Consider the following 20,379-nt stretch of genomic DNA (forward strand, 5'->3'; position numbering starts at 1 on the left):
ACAAGCACCTGGTATCAGTTTTAAGTTGCTAGGACTGGAACCACAGTCAACTACATGGGTGTCTAGTGATGTAACTATTATGCCATCTCCTGGTCCCAGGCTTACTTCTTTTTGTTATCTTACCTTATATACTTTTCTATTTCTTATTATTTTCAAGATGTCATTTGTTTCTTTAAGTATATTAATCATAGCTGTTTTATGTTCCTTCTGATAATTCTTTATCTTAAATGTTGTGTTCCTCATTGTCTTTTGTTTCCAGTAATTTTTAGCCAAAGTGGCTTGTTTTCTTGTCTGCCTTATTGTCTTTAATTTTATGCTCATTTTATTAAAAGAGAGATTTTTACTATAGGATGTGTGTGCTTGCCAGAGAGATAGAGACAGAGAGACAGAAAGCGAGAAATCAGCCACTGAGGGGATGACCATGCTGCAATCCTTCCTCCTCCCTTCTTGGGATTTTGGGTACACATGCACATATGCCTGGGCAAGAACATGTCTGTCATTTCAGATATTATTACTCTGTTGTGAACACTTGAAATCCTTCTTCTAGACATTTTGAAAAGTACCTTAAATTGTCACCAACCATAATTATTCTACTTTGCTTTAGTACTCTAGAACTCACTCGAGAACTCATTTCTCTTGTCCAACTACAATTCTGTATCCATTTACCCAGTTTTCCCTAGCTGCCTCCTCTTCCTCTTCTTAGCTTCTGATATCCACCATTCCACTCTCCATCTCTGTGTGATAGAATTTTTCTGTTTCCACAAATAAGGGAAGACAAGCAGCACCTGCTTTAGTGCCTGGCCCATTTCACCCAGCACAACTTTCTCCATGCTCATTCATGATGCTCCAAATGAGAGAATTTCATTCCTTTTTATGGCTGAATAGTGTTCTACTGTTCATGTGCTTTTGCCATGGGATTGATGGTTCCATACATCTGAGATAATCTTTAGTCAGTTTTTTTAAAAGTTATTTATTTAATTTTATTTGTTGTTATTATTTTTTAATTTGATGAGAGAGAGAGAAAGAGAAGGGAAAGTGAGAAAGCCCAAGCTACTAGATCCAGAACCAGAATCATGGTCAGCCATGTGGGAGTCCAGCACCCTAACCACCACACCACCTGCTGGCCTCTCTTAAATCAGTTTTAAGGCTTGGTTTTCTTGAACTAGTCCAGCAATGTGAACCTGGGTTGCAAATCTACCTGGAGATTGACTTACTTTTGATTCCTCATATCAGGAGTGTCCGAGCCTATTGGACAACAGATAAATCTTTTACTCCCTCTACCTTGTATAGTCTTCAGGCTCTCATATTTCTTTATTTCATTTTAATTTAATTTAATTTTTTCTCACTCAGTTCTTTTATCCAGTAGACACACAGTGCTCCTACTTAAGGAGCTGAGAGACACACAAGTAAAGATGAGAGCTCTTTAGGCATTCATAGCTTATGTGCATGAGGGTGGGTGTCTGCCGCATCTCCATATACATCTCCCTGACTCCAGAATAGTCAAGCTTTAAATACCCCATTATAGGGAACCAGCAGTTAGCATAATGGCTATGTTGCGTCCCGGACTAGGTGACTTATAAGTCACACCGGGCGCATGTGCGTGCGTGCCCAAGATCCCGAGAGGAGAATGGAGGAGAAGGGATTGCGGCGTGACCATCCCCTCTGGGGGGTAATTTCTCGCTTTCTGTCTCTATGTCTCTCTCTGTCTGGCGAGCGTATGCGCCCTGTAGCGAAAACCTCTCCCCCCCCAAAAAACCCCATTATAATTTTAATTTAAAAGTTCAACTTTGCTAGGATTTTCAAATGCTTTCAGGGCAAATGCAGGTTCTATGGTTACTTTATTAAGTTTCAATTTTTCTTCACTTTGATCTGGTAAGTTACTGTTTTCTCAGGAATTCAATGTTATCACTGTTCTTAATATTTGATCTTGAATTTTTACTTCTTTTTAGAGGAGTGTTTGAATGACATAGCTCACCATTACCCCAATGGAGTTTTCAGTTTCAGTTCTATATATAATTTCTTTTTATTTTTGGAGAGGTTTTTGCTATAGGGCATGTGCACTCGCCAGAAAGATAGAGATAGAGAGACAGAAAATGAGAAATCACCCCCAGGGGGGTATGGTCACGCTGCAATACCTTCTCCTCCTGTCTCTTCTCAGGATCTTGGGCATGCACGCACTTGCACCCGAAGTGAGTTTAGGCCGCTGGGTCCGGGACTCGAACCACGGTTGACTACATGGGAGTTCAGTGATATAGCCATTACACTGACTGCTGGTCCCTCTATATATAATTTCTGTTGGGTTGTTGGAAAAGTCAATGAAGCATTTTTGCATAGAAAGACACAGAAAGATATGTCATGAATTTTCTGACAAAATAGAAATTTTATTTGGTTTGCTGATATGTTCTTTATTTCATGTAGTTTTTAAAGAATATTACAATACTTTAATTTTTTTTAATAGCTAATAATTCTGGAATCTGAAATCTTTGCATGGCTAAGTTGGCCTTTTGTTCATTTAGCCAACAGAGATGGCTGACTCTATTCCTGTTGTGTTTTTTGATTTTGAGGTCAGGTAAATTTATCTGTAGAAATTAATATCCGAATTAGAAGTATATTTTTACAGAAAAAGTTTGCATTTGCTTCTTCTGGGATCCTTGGGAGAATTTATGAGTACTTTTAAATTTTGGTTTGGAGCTTTTTTGAACATTTAGACAGTATATGTTCAGTTCCCGTGAGGTCTAGGGCTAGGTCGTGATTATGATTTCTTTTTGATTTTTTTTGGTTTTGGAGAGTTTTTTTTGCTATAGGGCATGTGTGCTCACCAGAAAGACAGAGAAAGACAGAAAGTGAGAAATCACCCCCCGGGGGGGATGGCCACTCTCCGGTCTTTTCTCCTCCATTTTCCTCTTGGAATCTTGAGCACGCATGCACATGTGCCTGGCATAAGTTTAAGCCACCAGGTCCGGGACTTGAATTGTAGTCACCTACATGGGAGTCCAGCGACATAGCCATTACGCCAACTGCTGGTCCCATGATTATGATTTTTTACAGGCAACATCTGTTATCAGACAGTAAGAAATACCATCGTAATGGATATCACAGTCAGTCTTCATAATTCTCTGTCTTTAAATCTACTTTGCTTATTTGCTTTCCCCAGATTAGGACCATTGACTCTTTTATTCTATGAAGTTTTGTGTGTTTTTTTTTGGAGAGGTTTTTGCTACGTCGTGTGTGCTCGCCAGACAGACAGACAGAGAAAAACATAGAGACAGAAAGTGAGAAATCACCCCCCAGAGGGGATGGCCATGCTGCAATTTCCTCCACTCTTCTCTCAGAATCCTGGGCACGCATGCACACGCGCCCGGCGTGAGTTTTAAGCCACCGGGTCCGGGACATGAACCACGATCAACTACATGGGAGTCCAGCGACATAGCCATTACACTAACTGCTGGTCCCTTTTTCTTCCTTTAATTTGCTGTAGGATGCACGCACTTGCTGGAGAGAGAAAGAAACTTGAAAAAGCACCCCCTCCCGCAGGGGGAATGGCCACACTGCAGTTCTTTCTCCATTCTTTTCTCAGGATTTTGGGCATGTATGTACATGTGCCTAGCATGTTTTTCAAGCCGATGAGTCTGAGGCTCAAGTTATGTGGTCAGCCTTGTGGGATCTAGCTGTCTTAACCACAGGCAGAGCATAAAGTGCTTTGTGTGTGTGTGTTTTAAATGGAAGTAGGCTGCATGTATGCATGGCCAAAATCCTGAAAGGAGAATGGAGGAAAAGGAATTGTGGTGTATGCATGGCCATCTCTCCTAAGGGGTACTTTTTCACTTTCTCTCTCTCTCTCACAAATGCATGAACACTATAGCAAAAACAAAAACAAAACTTAAAAAAAAATTGAAAAAAACCTGGAATAATTCTGTTGCTTAACATGCTTCATTGTTCCATGGTCTTCATGACTCATGAAACATAAAACTGAGCAAGTTATATAAATGGTATTATGATGTTTTTTAATCTCTTTCAAATCACATCTGTTTTGCCACCTTCCTTAAACCTCATCCTGGTGAAGTACATTTTCTTTTAGATTCCTGAATGCATAATCCTATTTTTTTTTAAATTTTTGCCTTTGTGTGTGTTCTTTCACATATCTTTCATCTTTTCTCTTCTAATAATTCCTATTACTCTTGCTAATTCATACTGTTTTTCAAATATTTCAACTTAACTGTCGCTTTCTAGAAGTTTTCTCTTTCTCTCTCTCTCTCTCTTTTTTTTTTTTTTTTTTTGTAGTGGTTTTTGCTATAGGATGCGTGTGCTCACCAGAAAGACAGAGAGAGACAAGAGAGAGAAAAAGCAAGAAACCACCTTACAGGGAGGATGGCCACATCACAATCCCTTCTCCTTCATTTTCTTCTTGGGATCCTGGGCATGCACACACACGTGCCCGGTGTGAGTTGAAGCACTGAGTATGGGACTTGAACTGTGGTCAACTACATGGGAGTCCAGCAGCATAGCCATTACATCAACTACAGGTCCCTCTGGAAGCTTTTTTTGAACTTTGCCCCTCTAACCTTTACTAATTCTATTTGGCTTAGGTGCCCCCTCTATGGATACTTTCAGAATCCGTAATGAGTACCCATCAACACTTGGCATTGTTTGTCTCTCTGGCCAATTATATTGAAAATATCGTGAATATTAAGGTCCAGTTTCTAGCATACATTACATTGCCATCATCATGATTATAATAGTAGTTAACATTTCTTGATTTTTATACTAGACACTGTAGTTAATAATTTTAATTGTTTAAAACATTTTTAAAGGTTTTTGCCATAGGATGTGTATGTACACTCTCTGGAGAGACACAGAGAGGAACAGTGAGAGGGAAATTGAGAAGTCAGTTCTAAGTCAACTGCTATACTGCAGTCCCTTCTCCTCCATTCACCTTTTGGGATTTTCGTGCACATGTGCCTAGTGTGGTTTTCAAGCTGCTGGGTCTGGGACTTGAACTGCACTTGGCCATGTGAGAGTCCAGCACCTTTTTTTTTTTTTAATTATTTATTTTCATTTCATTTTCTTCCATACATTCAATCACATTATTATTTATCTTACAAAATGGATATTTCAACAGGTGAACATTTCTCCCTAGTGAGAGTCCAGCACCTTAATCACTATGCCAGCTGTTGGTCTTTCATTTTGTTTAATTTTAAAGCAATTCTTCAAGACATGAATAATGATAATATTCTTATTTTCTAAGAATGAAAAATATAGTCAGACTGGTTAAGTATCATGCTTATGGCTAGATGGCCAGTAAAAGGAAATAGTATTATTTGAATCTGGAAAAGAGCATAAAGTTCTTTATTCCCTTAGTATTTTTATAGAGTTTAAAAATGAATGTACATATAGAGCATATAGACTAGTACCTGTGACTTAATATTTAGCAAACCTTAGCTATTAAGAAGGGTCAAAAGTTTTTTTTCTTAGTTTAATATTTAAATGAAAAAATTCACTATTTAATATACTATTTATTATTGTCAAGATAGACCATAAAAATAAAGACATCAATAATTTCACCATTAGGAGATAAATTGCTTTAAATATTTTAGTGTGTATCTTTCTCTTTTGCATGCAGTATTTATATAAGTTCTATTTTTACCTGCCTTTTTTATTCTTTATTTTAAATATTTAAAATAGTCATCAGTAAGTAAGGTCTGTATTATCACTTTTAGTGGCTACATTATAAATGGCATCTCATATTTATACCATTGTAATTTAATATGGTCACTTTCAGGTTTTTAGGTGGTTTCTAATGTTTTTAAAAAAATTATTAAAAACGCACCACTGAAAATCCTTAATCATCGCTGAGTTCTTGGGAAGTAACAATCTTGAAAAGTCAATAGAAATTAATGGTGATCAATTAGTGTGTCTACATGTATGTACTTCTTTCTCATTTTAGACTTTTCTCTAATGGAGGAAAAAGTAACTGTTATGTTCAATTAGTTTTCTTGGTATGTATTTTCTGCTAAGTACTACATATCTATAACTTTCTCTTTAGAATTACAGAATGAAAATTTAAAAGAATCAAATGAGAAGCAGGATCATTTGACATCAGAACTAGAAGATACTAAAATGTCCTTGCAAGGAAGTTTGGTATGATTTAAAAACTGATTAGTGCATAATAAATCTCACCCTGTAAATCAGTCAACAAATACTTATCAAATGCTAATACTATGTACAAGGACCCAGAGCTTCAAATAAAGATGACATGATCACAGTCTACAAAATGCTGATAGTTTAGAGATATTGGATAAAAATAAGAAGTATGACTAAAATATAAGACTATGCTTGAACCAACAGAGTGATTCAGGCCATAAATTGCTATACTAGTTCTAAGAATTGAAAGAGCACTATGGGCTGGATTGGCTAGGAAGACTCACTCCATGGAGTAGTTGGAATGATAGGTGGGATTTGAAGAATGGTAATTGAAATAAGAGTAGTGAGTACAGGGACCAGCAGTTAGCGTAATGGCTATGTTGCTGGACTCCCATGTAGTTGACCGTGGTTCAAGTTACGGAGCTGGTGGCTTAAACTCATGCCGGGCACGTGTGTGTATGTGCCCAAGATCCCAAGAGGAGAATGGAGGAGAAGGGATTGCAGTGTAGCCATCCCCCCTGGGGGGGGGGGTGATTTCTCACTTTCTGTCTCTGTCTGTCTGGCGAGCGCAAGCGCCCTATAGCAAAAACCTCTCAAAAAAAAAAAAAAATAGTGAGTACAGAGTATTCAGGGAGAGGAGGAAGACTGATGGGTAGGAAGATGTGGAAGGAAGAAGGGACAGCAAATTTACAGATGAGTTTAGCTTTTTTTTCTTCATGCCTTTGGGTCATTGCTTTTGTTTTGTACTTTCTTTTAGAGTACTCAGAAGGCTTTAGAGGAAGATTTACAAATAGCAAAAAAAACAATAAATCAGCTCACTTCAGAAAAAGAAACTCAGATGGAAGAATCTAATAAAGCAAAAGCTGCTCATTCATTTGTAGTTACTGAATTTAAGACTACCATCTGCAACTTGAAGGAATCATTGAAAACAGAACAGCAAAGGTAAAATATTTTTTCCTTCTTTTTTCTTTTTTTTTTTTTGAATTACTAGAAGGCACATGTGTTTGCCAGAGAGAAAGACAGAAAGAGGAGAGGGAGAAAGCACCCCAGTGGGTGCCACAGTCCCTTCTCTTCAGTTTCTCTATCTTGTTGGGTTTTTGGGTACACATACACACTTGCTTGGTATGTTTTTCAAGCTACAGGGGCTGGAATTTTAATTGCTGCTGATCCTGTGAGATCTGGCTCCCATAACCACTAGGCTGTGGGACCAGCCCCATGTTTTTTTTCTTTTCTTTTCTTTTTTTTTTTTTTTAACTTTTTTAGAGAGGTTTTTGCTGTAGGGTGTGTGCTTTTGTTGGAAAGACAAAGACAGAGTGACAGAAGGCAAGAAGTCAACCCCCTAGGGTGATGGGCACACCACAGTCCCTTCTTCTCTGTTCTCCCCTTGGTATTTTGGGCACACACACACATGTGCCTGGTGTGTTTTAAGTCACTGGGTCTGGGATTTGAACCATGATTAACTACGTATGAGTCCAGTGACATAACCATTATGCTATCTGCTTGTCTCTTTTATTTTTAATAATAGATAAAATAAATGAATAAAACGAGTTACTGCTGATAGTGCCATTTTCTGTTCATTGTTGACTGATGTATAATCCCTATACAATAGTAATCAAGAATCTTTTTTTAATGTATAATGTGGGAAAACATTTTAAAAGTTTGTGTGGGTAGGCAGGTACCCTATGAAAAGATTTTAAAGCAAGTATTATCTAGGATAATTTATTTTATTTTTTATTTTATTTTATTTTTTTTTTTTGGAGAGATTTTTGCTATAAGGTGCGTGTTCCCTCCAGAAAGACAGACAGAAAGCAAGAAACCACCCCCTAGGGGGCATGGCCACACAGCAATACCTTCTCCATTGTCCACTTGGAGAATGGATCGGGCACGCATGCACACACACGCACCTGACGTGAATTTAAGCCACTGGGTCTGGGACTCAAACTGCAGTCGACTACATGGTAGTCCAGGGACATAGCCATTACGCCAACTGCTGGTCCTGATCTAGGATAATTTCTATGCATGCTTTATATCGTAGGGTCAATTACACAGACAAGTTCATAGGTGCTGATGCAGTGATATAACATGCTTGAGGAAATTATAGATTATTATTAGCTTTATAGAAATAACTACTGGGCTGTGGTATTTGTTTTACTGGCATCTGTAACTTTCTTTCTAATTTATAAATTTAGCAACTAGCATTGTATAGAGTTGGTACTACTATATATTTATTAAATTAGTGAATACAGTGAACTAAATGTAAAATATTTATTTGCATTTCATGTAAATAGCAGTTTATTTAACACTTGACTGTTAAATATTGCTTTCTTTTTCACTATTTTATATTAAGGAACTATTCAGATAAAGTTGAATTATGAGGCCTACCTCATTATTTTGCCACTTTAGCATTAGGTTTAATTACATTTGATAGGATAAAGGAGAACAGATTCATCTCTGAAGTTATGGTCTGGACATAGTACTGTTTCTTTCTTTCTTTTTTTTTAAGAGGTTTTTGCCATAGAGCACATGGATTTGCCAGAGTCAGAGACAGTGAAAGGGAAAGTGAGAAATCACTGTTCAGGGGGCTTGGCCACATTGCAATCCCTTGTCCATTCTCTTCCCAGGATCTTGGGGTATGCATATACATGTGGCTGACATGAGTTTCAAGCTACTGGTTCTGGGACTTGAACCATAGTTAGCCATGTGGGAGTCCAGTGATGTAACTACTATACCATATGGTGGCCCCCATAGTAGTATTTCTTTACTGCATGGTGAGGTAAGAAAGACTAGCTTTCTAACTCTTCTGATCTTACATATTCTTGATTGACCTATTCAGGTGATTTTCATATTTTAAAATGATAAGTAATTTTAGATTATTCAGTACCAATTATTTAAATTTTATAGTTTGAGGAGACAGAAAACCAAAGAAGTTAAGGAAATTATACACATTCTCATATTTATATTGTTTCTAAGAGAAAATTCATTATAATAGTGGTTTTATGCCCAATGTCTTTTGTTTTGTTAAAAAAACTATTTTATTTAACTATTTATTTATTTATTTTTATTTTACCAGAAAGAGAGAGAGAGAGAGAGAGAGAGAGAGAGAGAGAGAGAGAGTGTGCGCGCAAGCCGCCCAAGTCTGGGACTCGAACTGTGGTTGGCTATGTGGGAGTCCAGCACCCTTAATCATCACACCACCTCTTGGCTCCTTTCGATGTCTTTTAAAGTTTTAGGATGCATTTATTTGATGATCATTAATAAATAAGAGACAGATCATAACCATAAGCTCTGAAATTTTATGTAGATATAATTAATATACAATTATGTATTTATAATAGTAATATCTTATTTTAAAATGTTACACCATCAGCACAAAGTAGGTACTCAGTAAATGTTTGAAGAATTGAGTGGATAAATGATTACAAATAAAATAATATTTGTAATTGTAAAATAACATATTTTACAAGGTTGGGAAAAAATGAAGATCAATTGAAAATACTTACCATGGAGCTTCAGAAGAAATCAAATGAACTGGGTAAGATTTAGAGAATAATATATGTATTTTTATAATATTAGTTATAAAAACATAAGCACTATTCCAGAATAATATCATTTTTCCTTTATCATTTTTCAGTAGTAATTATTGGATAATTTAAAAACAATTTTTTTAAGATAGAAAATTAAAACCGTACGGAAAACTATTCAGTTTTGTTATGCAGGTAATAGATATCCAGAAATTTAAAAAGCCTAAGAGAAATATGGATTCTCTTTTCCTTATTTGAGATTCAGAGACTTTAATAATTTCTAGTGACAAATGTCTGTTACATTTTTAGTTTTGAATTTCACTGCTTAGTCATATTGGATAATCAACTACTTATATAAAAATGGGATTTTTTTCCCCAAAACATTTATTTATTTATTTATTTCCATTTGTTGTTGTTATCATCACCATTATTATTTTTAGAGCAATTTTTCTGTAGGGCACATGTGCTCACTGGAGAGACAGAGTCAGAAATTGGGAGACAAAAAGTGAGAAATCATCCTTTCGGGGGGATGGTCATGCTGCAGTCCATTCTCTATTTTCCTCTCGGGATTTTGGGCATGCATGTACACATGCCCAGTATGAGTTTGAAGCCACTGGGTCCAGGACTTGGCCATGTGGGAGTCTAGTGTCGTGACCATTATGCCATCTGCTGGTCCTTCCAGTTGTTGTTGTTGTTGTTATTATTATCTTAACTTGACCAAAGAGACAGAGAGAGAAAAAGGGAAAGTAAGGAAGCAAACTGCCAGGTCTGGGACTCAATCCACGGTTGGGCATGTGACAGTCCAGCACCTCAACCACCATACCACCTGTTGGCCTCATGTAATCCTATTTTATCGTATGGGTTAATATTCAGTGACTTTCATGGCCAAAAGAGAAATCCTGTAGTTATTTTATGAATTTATGGCCATTTAGTTAGGTAATTCTAATAACTTATGCTTCATATTTATAAATCTTATCTATAGATATGGAGAATTACAAAGATATAAAATATTTCTTCCCAATTTCAGTGAAAAGAATTATTTTTATTAATTAAAAGCCATGAATTGGAAGAATTTTGGTATAATTGAATAAATTATAAATTATAATTAAATCATAAATTAAAACCAAAGAAATTTTGTATAATTAAATTAATTGCAGTTGTTATAATCTAGTGTCTGAAATAATTTGCTTAATATTTTATAAGTAGTTTGACTGCTGAACTTTTAACCATATTTATTTTTTTCCTTTTGCCATGCTTGATTTTCCACTGTAGGTTAACCCTTGATCAACCAAAATTGTACTATCTATTGCAAATAATTTTATTTGTATCACTTTTTTTTTTTTTGAGAGGTTTTTTTCTGTAGGGCGTGTGCACTTGCCAGACAGACAGAGACAGAGAGACAGAAAGCGAGAAATCACCCCTCAGGGGGGATGGCCACACTGCAATACCTTCTCCTTCATTCTCCTCTCGGGATCTTGGGCATGCATGCACATGTGCCCGGCGTGAGTTTCAAGCCACTGGGTCTGGGACTCAAACTGCGGTTGACTACATGGGAGTCCAGCGACACAGCCATTATGCTAACTGCTGGTCCCATTATTTGTATCACTTTGTTAATAATTGTAAATATATTCCTCATCTAACTTTTAGATCTTCTTTTAGACCTTTTTTTTTCCCTTTCATTTTATTTTTATTCTTTAATTTGCTGTAGGACACAGGTACTCACCAGAGAGAGAGAGAGAGAGAGAGCGAGAGAGTGAGTGCGAGAGCGAGAGCAAGCGAATGAGTGAGGAAATAGTCCTTTCGGTCCACAACTTGAACTGTGGTTGGCCATGTGAGAGTCCCGCACCTTAACAACCATGCCACCTTCTGGCTCCAGAACATAGTTTTTAAAAAGCCCTTTAGAACTGTTCAGTTGAATATGGTAGACTAAGGAATCATTTTGATCCTTAAAATACCTTTTCTTTGGGGCCAGCATTAACATAATGGCTATGTTGCTGGACTCCCATGTAATCGACTGCAGTTTGTGTCCTGGACCCCGTGGCTTAAACTCAGGCTAGGCGCGTGTGCGTGCATGCCCAAGATCCCGAGAGGAGAATGAAGGAGAAGAGATTGTGGTGTGGCCATCCCACCCGGGAGATGATTTCTTGCTTTCTGTCTCTCTGTCTTTCTGGTGAGCGCAGTTGCCCTATAGAAAAGAAAAACCTTTTTGCAGTTTACTTCTTTTATCATGCACATACACTCACATACTATATACGTACATACACTCACATACCATATACATACAGTCATTGATACACTTGACAGGATTTTTCCTCTCTGTGATCCCCGACCCAGTCTTCTAGTCAATATCATGGGCATGACTTGCATTTTCAAATTAACCTGGGATCTGAAGCCAGGTCCTTACATAGTTCTCCAGTGTTTTGTACCAGCACTTTACTGCCTGATCCACTGTAGCTGGGCCATGATCCTTAAAGTTTCTTTAATGAATATTTATAGCAATTCAGTTTAATATTGAGATTAAATGACTGTTACTTGTTATATTCAAATTTAAGTTGTACTGCATTATGAGAAGTTTAAATAAGGAATTCTAGAATTGTAAAACGTATCTTCAGCATTGTTTTATATGTTGTGGGAAAATATACAAGAAATAAGATACCATCCATGTTCTTAAGAAGTCTCAAATTATTTTGGGAGAAAGTTTGAACACATGAATTCTTTAGAGCAGTGGTGTCCAAAATGAAGGAATGAGCAGTAATTCCATTACAGTAAGGGAAAAAATGTTAGAATTCTATGTTTCTATTTTGTATTGAATAATATTATAATAAATATTTATACTTTATAAATATATATAATACATAGTTGTATTTTATTTATACATATTTGGGGTGAATGCTTACAGATTTCTTATTGATGTAGGTATGTTAATGCTGATATTGTATGTCCACTTAATATTTTAAATCTTGCCTAGTGCAAGAAGCATATGAAGGACAGAGTGGGACACAAATTGTATTTGTCAGATTATAATAATCAAACCATGATTCATATTACCCTCATTTATCTTAATTTTTACTCATCTTTTGTGGTATTTATTGATTTTATTTGCTTTGACTTTCTTTTGTAACCTTGAAGCCAAAGATATCAGTGTATATTACAGGGTTGGGAAAGACTTTTATATATTGTAGAAGAGGTAGATTTTAAAAGTAGACTTTAGGTCTAGATAGTGGCACACAGTAGTACAACTGGACCTACATGGGAAGGGTCTTATGTTTATATCCTAGAACCTTCTAGAGCATGTCAGGTGTATATATGTGATATAGTCTGTGATATGGACTGGGTGAGAATGGGGGTGGGTAATGGAATGAAGGTGTTCATATGTGATATGTGCCTGTGATATGGGTTGGTTGAGATTAAGGGGTGGGTAATGGAATGAAGACTTTGTTGGGAGTGCCTGTGTCTTTTTTTGGCTCTCTCATAGGAGAAATAAATAAGCTTTAATAAAGGTAGATTTTATTGTACTACTGGTTAGTTTTAGAGGATGATGTGGTATAGACACCATTATGCATTGAAGAGTAGCTTTAACAATGACAGGGGTACTCAACCTTAGTTTTGTTCCTTCTTTGGTTTATGGTATAGTTGTGAAAACCAGAAACCAGATGATATTTTGCATTCTTCTTTCTCCCTAACAATTCACTTCTAGTTGGTTATCTAGTACTGCTGTTTCTGTTAATATCTTACTTTTATTTATTTTTTTTAAGGTTTTTGCCATAGGGTGCATTCACTTGCCAGAGAAAGATAAGACAGTGAGGAGGAAAGTGAGAAATTACTCCTCAGGGGAATGGACACATGGCAATCCTTTCTCTATTCTTCTCCTGTGATCTGGGCATACACACACATACACCCGGTGTAATTTTCAAGGTGCCAAGTCTGGGACTTGAAGCACTGTCAGCCACATGAGAGTTCAGTGCCTTAACTGCTATGCTACCTGCTGGCTCCAGTATCCAACTCTAGAATATCTTTTTTGAATCTACATTTTCCCTTATCCCCACAGTCCTAGACTAGTTCAAGTCTCCATTTTCCTCTGTTTTGGGTTTGGGGTTTCAGGCACAATCTCTTAGCCTAGTACAGGAAGCATCTGAAGGAAATAGTGGGACACGAATTATATTTGTCAGATTAATAATCAAACCATGATTCCTAATACCCTCATTTATCTTAATTTTTACTCATCTTTTGTGGTATTTATTGATTCTATTTGCTTTTCCTTTCTTTTTTTTTTTTTAAGAGAGGTTTTCGCTATAGGGCGTGTGCACTCGCCAGACAGACAGAGAGAGACATAGAGACAGAAAACGAGAAATCACCCCCCAGGGGGGATGGTCACACCGCAATCCCTTCTCCTCCATTCTTCTCTCGGGATCTTGGGCACGCGCGCACACGCGCCCAGCGTGAGTTTTAAGCCACCGGGTCCGGGACACGAACCGCGGTCGACTACGTGGGAGTCCAGCGACATAGCCATTACACTAACTGCTGGTTCCCGTTGTTTTGTTTTTTATCACTTATTCATTATGCAAGTTAAAGTCAGATGTGCCCATTGCTTCCATTCCTGATGAAAGACATTTAGTCCAGAATTCATGGTCTGGTGGCTTCCTTTCCAAAGAGGTGGGCATCAAGGACCTGACTCACCACCTACTGCCAACCCTATGGCCATGATGGAGCTATTGCTTCAGAGAGGGAGAGCTTTCCCCAGGCAGAATTTGTAAGCCCTTAGTTAGTTAGATCACACATCCTTATCTCATGCCATAGTCCAAAGGTGACACCTCTAGTTCACCATTGTTTCCCCCTTTTTCCTCATAGGATCCCAGGAAGCAAACCAGTACAACTTCCAAAGGTTTTCGCTATAGGGCGTGTGCACTCGCCAGACAGACAGAGAGAGACATAGAGACAGAAAACGAGAAATCACCCCCCAGGGGGGATGGTCACACCGCAATCCCTTCTCCTCCATTCTTCTCTCGGGATCTTGGGCACGCGCGCACACGCGCCCAGCGTGAGTTTTAAGCCACCGGGTCCGGGACACGAACCGCGGTCGACTACGTGGGAGTCCAGCGACATAGCCATTACACTAACTGCTGGTTCCCGTTGTAACCTATCTTACTCTGATAGCCCTCATTCTTACTACCTTGTCTTCTGGTTACACTTTACTTTCTTTCTTCCTTCCTTCCTTTACTTATTTATTTAAATTTTTAAATTCATTTATTTTTCCCCTAGAGGGCATACGTACTCACCAGAGACAGAGAAGAGGAGAAAGTACTTCCCACAGGGAATGGTCGTGCTATAATTCCTTTGCCTCCATCTCACCCTCCCTTCATATTTTGAGCACACACAGTTATGCATCTGGCATGACTCTTAAGCTTCTGGGTCTGGGACAGAAACCAAGCAGTCAGCAATGTGGAATTTGGCCACCTTAACCACCAGACCATGGAGCTGTCCCCCTTGATGTCTTATCTTGCTTAGAGTGTTATTCTGTCATTCCCTCAATTGCCTCAGCCCTAAAAACACTTTTTATCTATGCACTACCAGATGCATCCTGCTCTGCATATCTTGGCATGAGGTGTGGACCTGACATCTTTGACCAATAGCTTGAATTCTCAAAAGTTTTTTTTTTATTCAAATCTTTCTGTTTCCAATTTTGGGTATATAATGAGGAATATAACAGACATAGTCTTTGTTCTTATGAAATTTTTACACTATTTGTAGAGACATATGAAAACAGATAGTCATGAATAAATATTTAATTATAAATTGGGGTAAAGTGTTCTGAAGGAAATAGAAATGGTGCAATGTATGAAAATAATAAGGATTTATTTTGGATTTAGTGGTTGGATGACATTCCTTAGAGACTTAAAAAATAAGCAAGATTTAAAATATTAAGTGGACATAGGGTTTGTAGAGAGTTTTTCAGTCAGAAGGGAAAACATAAAAATAAGTTCTGAGATATGAAGGTGCTTGGTTCATTGCATTGACTGACTAAAAGGCTTTGTGACCAAGTGTAAAAAGTGAGAGAAAAGTGAAATGAGTATGGGGAGATAAATCAGATAGTACAGTGGAAACAAAACTGGGTCTACATGGGAAGGTCCTGGTTCTCCGTTTAGGACTACTGTGTACATTGCTGGATTTGTGTGTGTGCTCATATTCCAGGCTGACTGAGGCTGGGTAGATCATAGCATGAGGAACTCAACAGGCTCCTCCTCATGCTATGGGAGGTACCTGTCTCTCCTTTCTCTCTTTCTCTGTAATGGAATATATAAATAAAATTTTTAAAAAATAAAGTTAAAAGAGAAATACGCAGGATAGGTCCAGAGTTAATGGAAGGAAGAATTTCAGAGCTAAAGAAGACAAATTATCAAATTAATGAACCCATCAAGAGAGCTAATAAAGTAATGAAGATTTTTCTGCTGAGACTTCACCCTCCAACCTCATTCACAAGTGGTAGCGCCCCCACTGTATCCTTCTGTCTTTTCATTAAAAAAAATTATTTTTTTTAAGGTAAAGTTTTTTTGGGGCTCTCAGATTCTCCTTTCTCTTACTAATTCTCATCTTTCCGGAACTTCTCTCATCTAGGAGCTGGAACTAGTGCTTTTGCATGAAAAAAAATTAAATAGATTTTTTTTTTTTGGTATATATTTTTTCTTTCTCTGTTTCTTTCCCTTTTTCTTTTACCTTCACCACTTGCTGCTCATTCTCCATGCTCTGAATGTCTAGACAGGTTTAAGTGAACCAAAGCCAAACATCTGAAAACTATTAGGGTCAGAATGTTCCTCAGTTCTGACTAACTTGCCACACAAAGAGAGAAAAATTGAGCGGCAGTGAGTTTGCAGATCAGCTCTTCCTGCACGCCTCTGAATGCTCAGATTGAACTTCAGGAAGAAACGTATAACTCTTCAGATGACCAGAAATCACCACAAAGGCACAAGAAATATCTGAGAAACCAAGAAAATGTCTCTCCCCCAAAGATAAAAAAAAAAAAAAAAAAAAAAAAAAACCCTCTTCTTCATCCACACACAGTACAATGGAATTCACAGAAATGTCTGATAAAGAATTTAGAATATCCACAGTGATAAAGCTAACAGAGATGCAAGAGAAGAGAGACAATGAACTCCAGAGGATGCAGACAAAGGAGACAATGAGTTTCAGGAGGTGAAAAAATTCTTGCATGATTTAAAAGAGGAAATACTCACCATAAAAAAGAATCAAACTTATAGAGATGAAGGTTGTAATACAGGAAATCAAAACCTCCCTTGAAAGTATTAAAAGAAGGCTAGATCATTGAGAAGATCTAATCTCAGATGTAGAAGACAGAATTGCTGGACTAGAAAAATCCACCACAAAGACTGAGAAAATAGTCCCCCAAAGTGAAAGTAATATACGAGAAATACTAGATACCATTAAATGTCCAAACCTCTGAATAATCGGTATCCCAGAAGGTGAAGAAACTAATAAGGACATTGATAATTTATTCCATGAAATCCTGGGAGAAAACTTCCCAAATTTAGAGAGGCATTCAAAGATCCAGACTCAAGAAATAAAAAGGACCCCAAATAGAATCAACCCAAAAAGATCTTTGCCACGGTACATCATAACCAGATTGACCAAAACTGCAGACAAGGACAAGATAATAAGATTGGCAAGAGAGAAATGTCAAGTTACCTACAAAGGATATCCCATCAGGCTAACAATGGACTGCTCATCGGAAACAATATGAGAAAGGAAAGAATGGGAAAATATATTTAAAGTGTTGAGTAAAAAAATTATTTATTTATTTATTTATTTTAGGTTTTTGTTATAGGGCATGTGCACTCTCCAGAAAGAGAGTCAGAGAGACAGAAAGTGAGAAATCACCCCCCAGGGGTGATGGCCACGCTGCTATCCCTTCTCCTCCATTCTCCTCTCGGGATCTTGGGCACGCATGCACACACGCCCAGTATGAGTTTAAGCCACCGAGTCTGGGATTCAAACCGTAGTCAACTACATGGGAGTCCAGCAACATAGCCATTATGCCAACTGCTGGTCCCATGAGAAACGATTTCAACCAAGAATACTATACTCAGCAAGATCATCCTTCATATAGGAAGAAAAGACGAGAACATTCTCATATAAACAAAACCTGAAAGAATATATTGATACCAGATGAGCTCTACAAGAAGTTCTGAAGGGAGTGCTGTATCAGGAAAACTAAATACACACAGAAATGAGAGTTCAAAAACGACTAAGAAAATGGCCAACTTAATGATAGGGACTAATCCGTGGTTGAATATTATCTTCTAGAACTTAAATGGAAAGATTGGACCACAGAGAAAATAGATTTAAGTACATGAGACTGAACTGGTGAAATAGAATTTTATGACTTCTGACTAAAACATTACTGATTTTTTTCTATGCTTTGTTTTTCAGATTTGGGGATTTTTGTCTTCTCTTGAGTTGCTAATAGGTTTATGTATCTACTATTTGAACAGAATCCTAACCTGTTTCCTGGCTTTAAGTCTTAAGCAAAGTACTCAACATTTTTTGATTCTGATTTATTAAAGCTAAACCTTCCTTTCTTGAAATTAAAAATATATTAAAAAATATCTATTTAGGGACCAGCAGATGGCATAATGGCTGGACTTCCCTATGGCAAAAACCTCTCAAAAAAAAAAAAAAGCTATTTAATGATCACTCTGTGTGTGTGTGTGTGTGTGTGTGTGTGTGTACACAAAAGAAGTGGAAAATTATTTGTTGATGATAACATGTATGATTAAGCTATTATACAGTGTATTCTGTATGGGAAATTGCATTTTGTATGCTGTGATGATATTCAGTGAATGAATGTAAAATAAATAAATTACAAAAAAGAATTAATAGAAGAAATGTGATATGTTTCCATTTTTAAAAGTTACTCTCTCACAACTGGGCCATTTTAATAGCATCTTATCCCACTTCTCCACTTCTACTCTTTTTTTTTTTTTTTGGAGAGATTTTTGCAATAGGGCACGTGCACTTGCCAGAAAGACAGACAGAAAGTGAGAAATCACTCCCCAGGGGGGATGGCCATGCCGCACGCAATCCCTTTTCCTCATTTGGATGCGGAATTAGCTTTCTAGAAACTTCACTGTGACTACTATTTTTGCATAGAGTTGGTCTCCCTGTGCTTTTCAGTATTCGAACGCATTAATGTGTTGTTTAATATTTTCCTTTCACATGATATTCTTCTTTTTTCTTTAATTTTTGCTATAGGACGGATACGTTCACCAGAGAGACAGATGTGGGTGGGTGGGGGAGTGATAAATCTTTCCCCAGGGAAATTGGCCATACTATGATCCCCTTTCTTCCATTCTCTCAGGACCTTGGGCATGCATGCACACACACCAGCATGTGTTTCAAGCCTCCTGGTTTGGGATTCGAACTGCACAATTGGCTATCTGGATCCCATACTACCTGCTAGCCAGCCCTTCTATGGTGTTCTTGTTTCTTTTCTTTCATATTCTTTAAATCAGGTTTTAAAATGTTTATGTTCTTTTATTTATTTTAGAAGAGATGACTAAGTTTAAAAATAATCAAGAAGTAGAACTTGAAGAATTGAGAAAAGTCTTGGTAAGTATATAGTATTTCCTGTTAAGATATAGCCATTACTTTTCAAAATGTTAAACCCATTGCTGTAGACTCTTACACTGTAGATGTTTATGCTAATTTTTCAGCTAAAATAACAAAAATTTTATTTGTTTTTAAGTAAACAATTCTTATCTATACCAATATTTATATATCTCGTTAACTGTCTTGGTCAGTGTGTTATTAGTTGACTATGTGTTGGTGGCATATTTAAATAAGACCAAATACACTTTTTTTTGAGAGATTTTTGCTATAGGGTGCATGTGCTCGCCAGACAGACAGAGAGAGATATAGAGACAGAAAGTGAGAAATCACTCCCAGAGGGGATGGCCATACCACAATCCCTTCTCCTCTTGGGATCTTGGGCATGCACGCACACGCGCCCGGCGTGAGTTTTAAGCCACTAGGTCCAGGACACGAGTTGCAGTCGACTACATGAGAGTCCAGTGACATAGTCATTTAACTGCTGTCCCAAGACCAAATACATTTTTGTAGCTGATCATAAATGTGGTACTTTTGGATGTTGTGCCTTTGATATCTCAGCCTCAAGTATGCAATTTTGAAAAAAAAATACAGGATACCTTTTCAGTACCTATATTTAATGTTCAGGTACAATCATGTTTAATCTATTTGTAGGCTAAGGCTTCATTATATATATATATTTTTTTTTTTTTTTGAGAGGTTTTTGCTATAGGGCGTGTGCGCTCACCAGAAAGAGACAGACAGAGAGACAGAAAGTGAGAAATCACCCTCCAGAGGGGATGGCCACACCACAATCCCTTCTCCTCTTGGGATCTTGGGCATGCACGCACACGCGCCCGGCGTGAGTTTTAAGCCACCGGGTCCAGGACTTGAAACGTGGTCGACTACATGGGAGTTCAGTGACATAGCCATTATGCTAACTTCTGGTCCCAAGCTTCATTATATTTTAATTTATTGCAGAGTATATATAGCAAGGTTTGGCAACATTTTTCTGTAGAGGACTAGCTACTAAATAGACTTTGTAGGTGATGTATGTTCTCTGTTAATTTTTTCTTTCTCTTTCTTTGCCTCCATTGCCTTCTCTCTTCATTTTTAACAA

General features: G+C 37.4%; 1 protein-coding gene across 1 annotated transcript in view; it reads left to right on the forward strand.

The window, feature by feature from the left end:
- Positions 1–20,379, forward strand: part of SYCP1 (synaptonemal complex protein 1) — a 127,434-nt gene that overhangs the window by 24,956 nt on the left and 82,099 nt on the right. The window contains exons 13-16 of the mRNA XM_027772295.1: positions 6,044–6,138; positions 6,899–7,083; positions 9,606–9,673; positions 19,222–19,283. Coding sequence (XP_027628096.1) covers positions 6,044–6,138; positions 6,899–7,083; positions 9,606–9,673; positions 19,222–19,283 — 410 coding nt within the window. The remainder of the gene's footprint in view (positions 1–6,043; positions 6,139–6,898; positions 7,084–9,605; positions 9,674–19,221; positions 19,284–20,379) is intronic.

Source organism: Tupaia chinensis, unplaced genomic scaffold (genome assembly GCF_000334495.1).
Source record: "Tupaia chinensis unplaced genomic scaffold, TupChi_1.0 Scaffold000270_2, whole genome shotgun sequence".
Taxonomy (NCBI): Eukaryota; Metazoa; Chordata; class Mammalia; order Scandentia; family Tupaiidae; genus Tupaia; species Tupaia belangeri.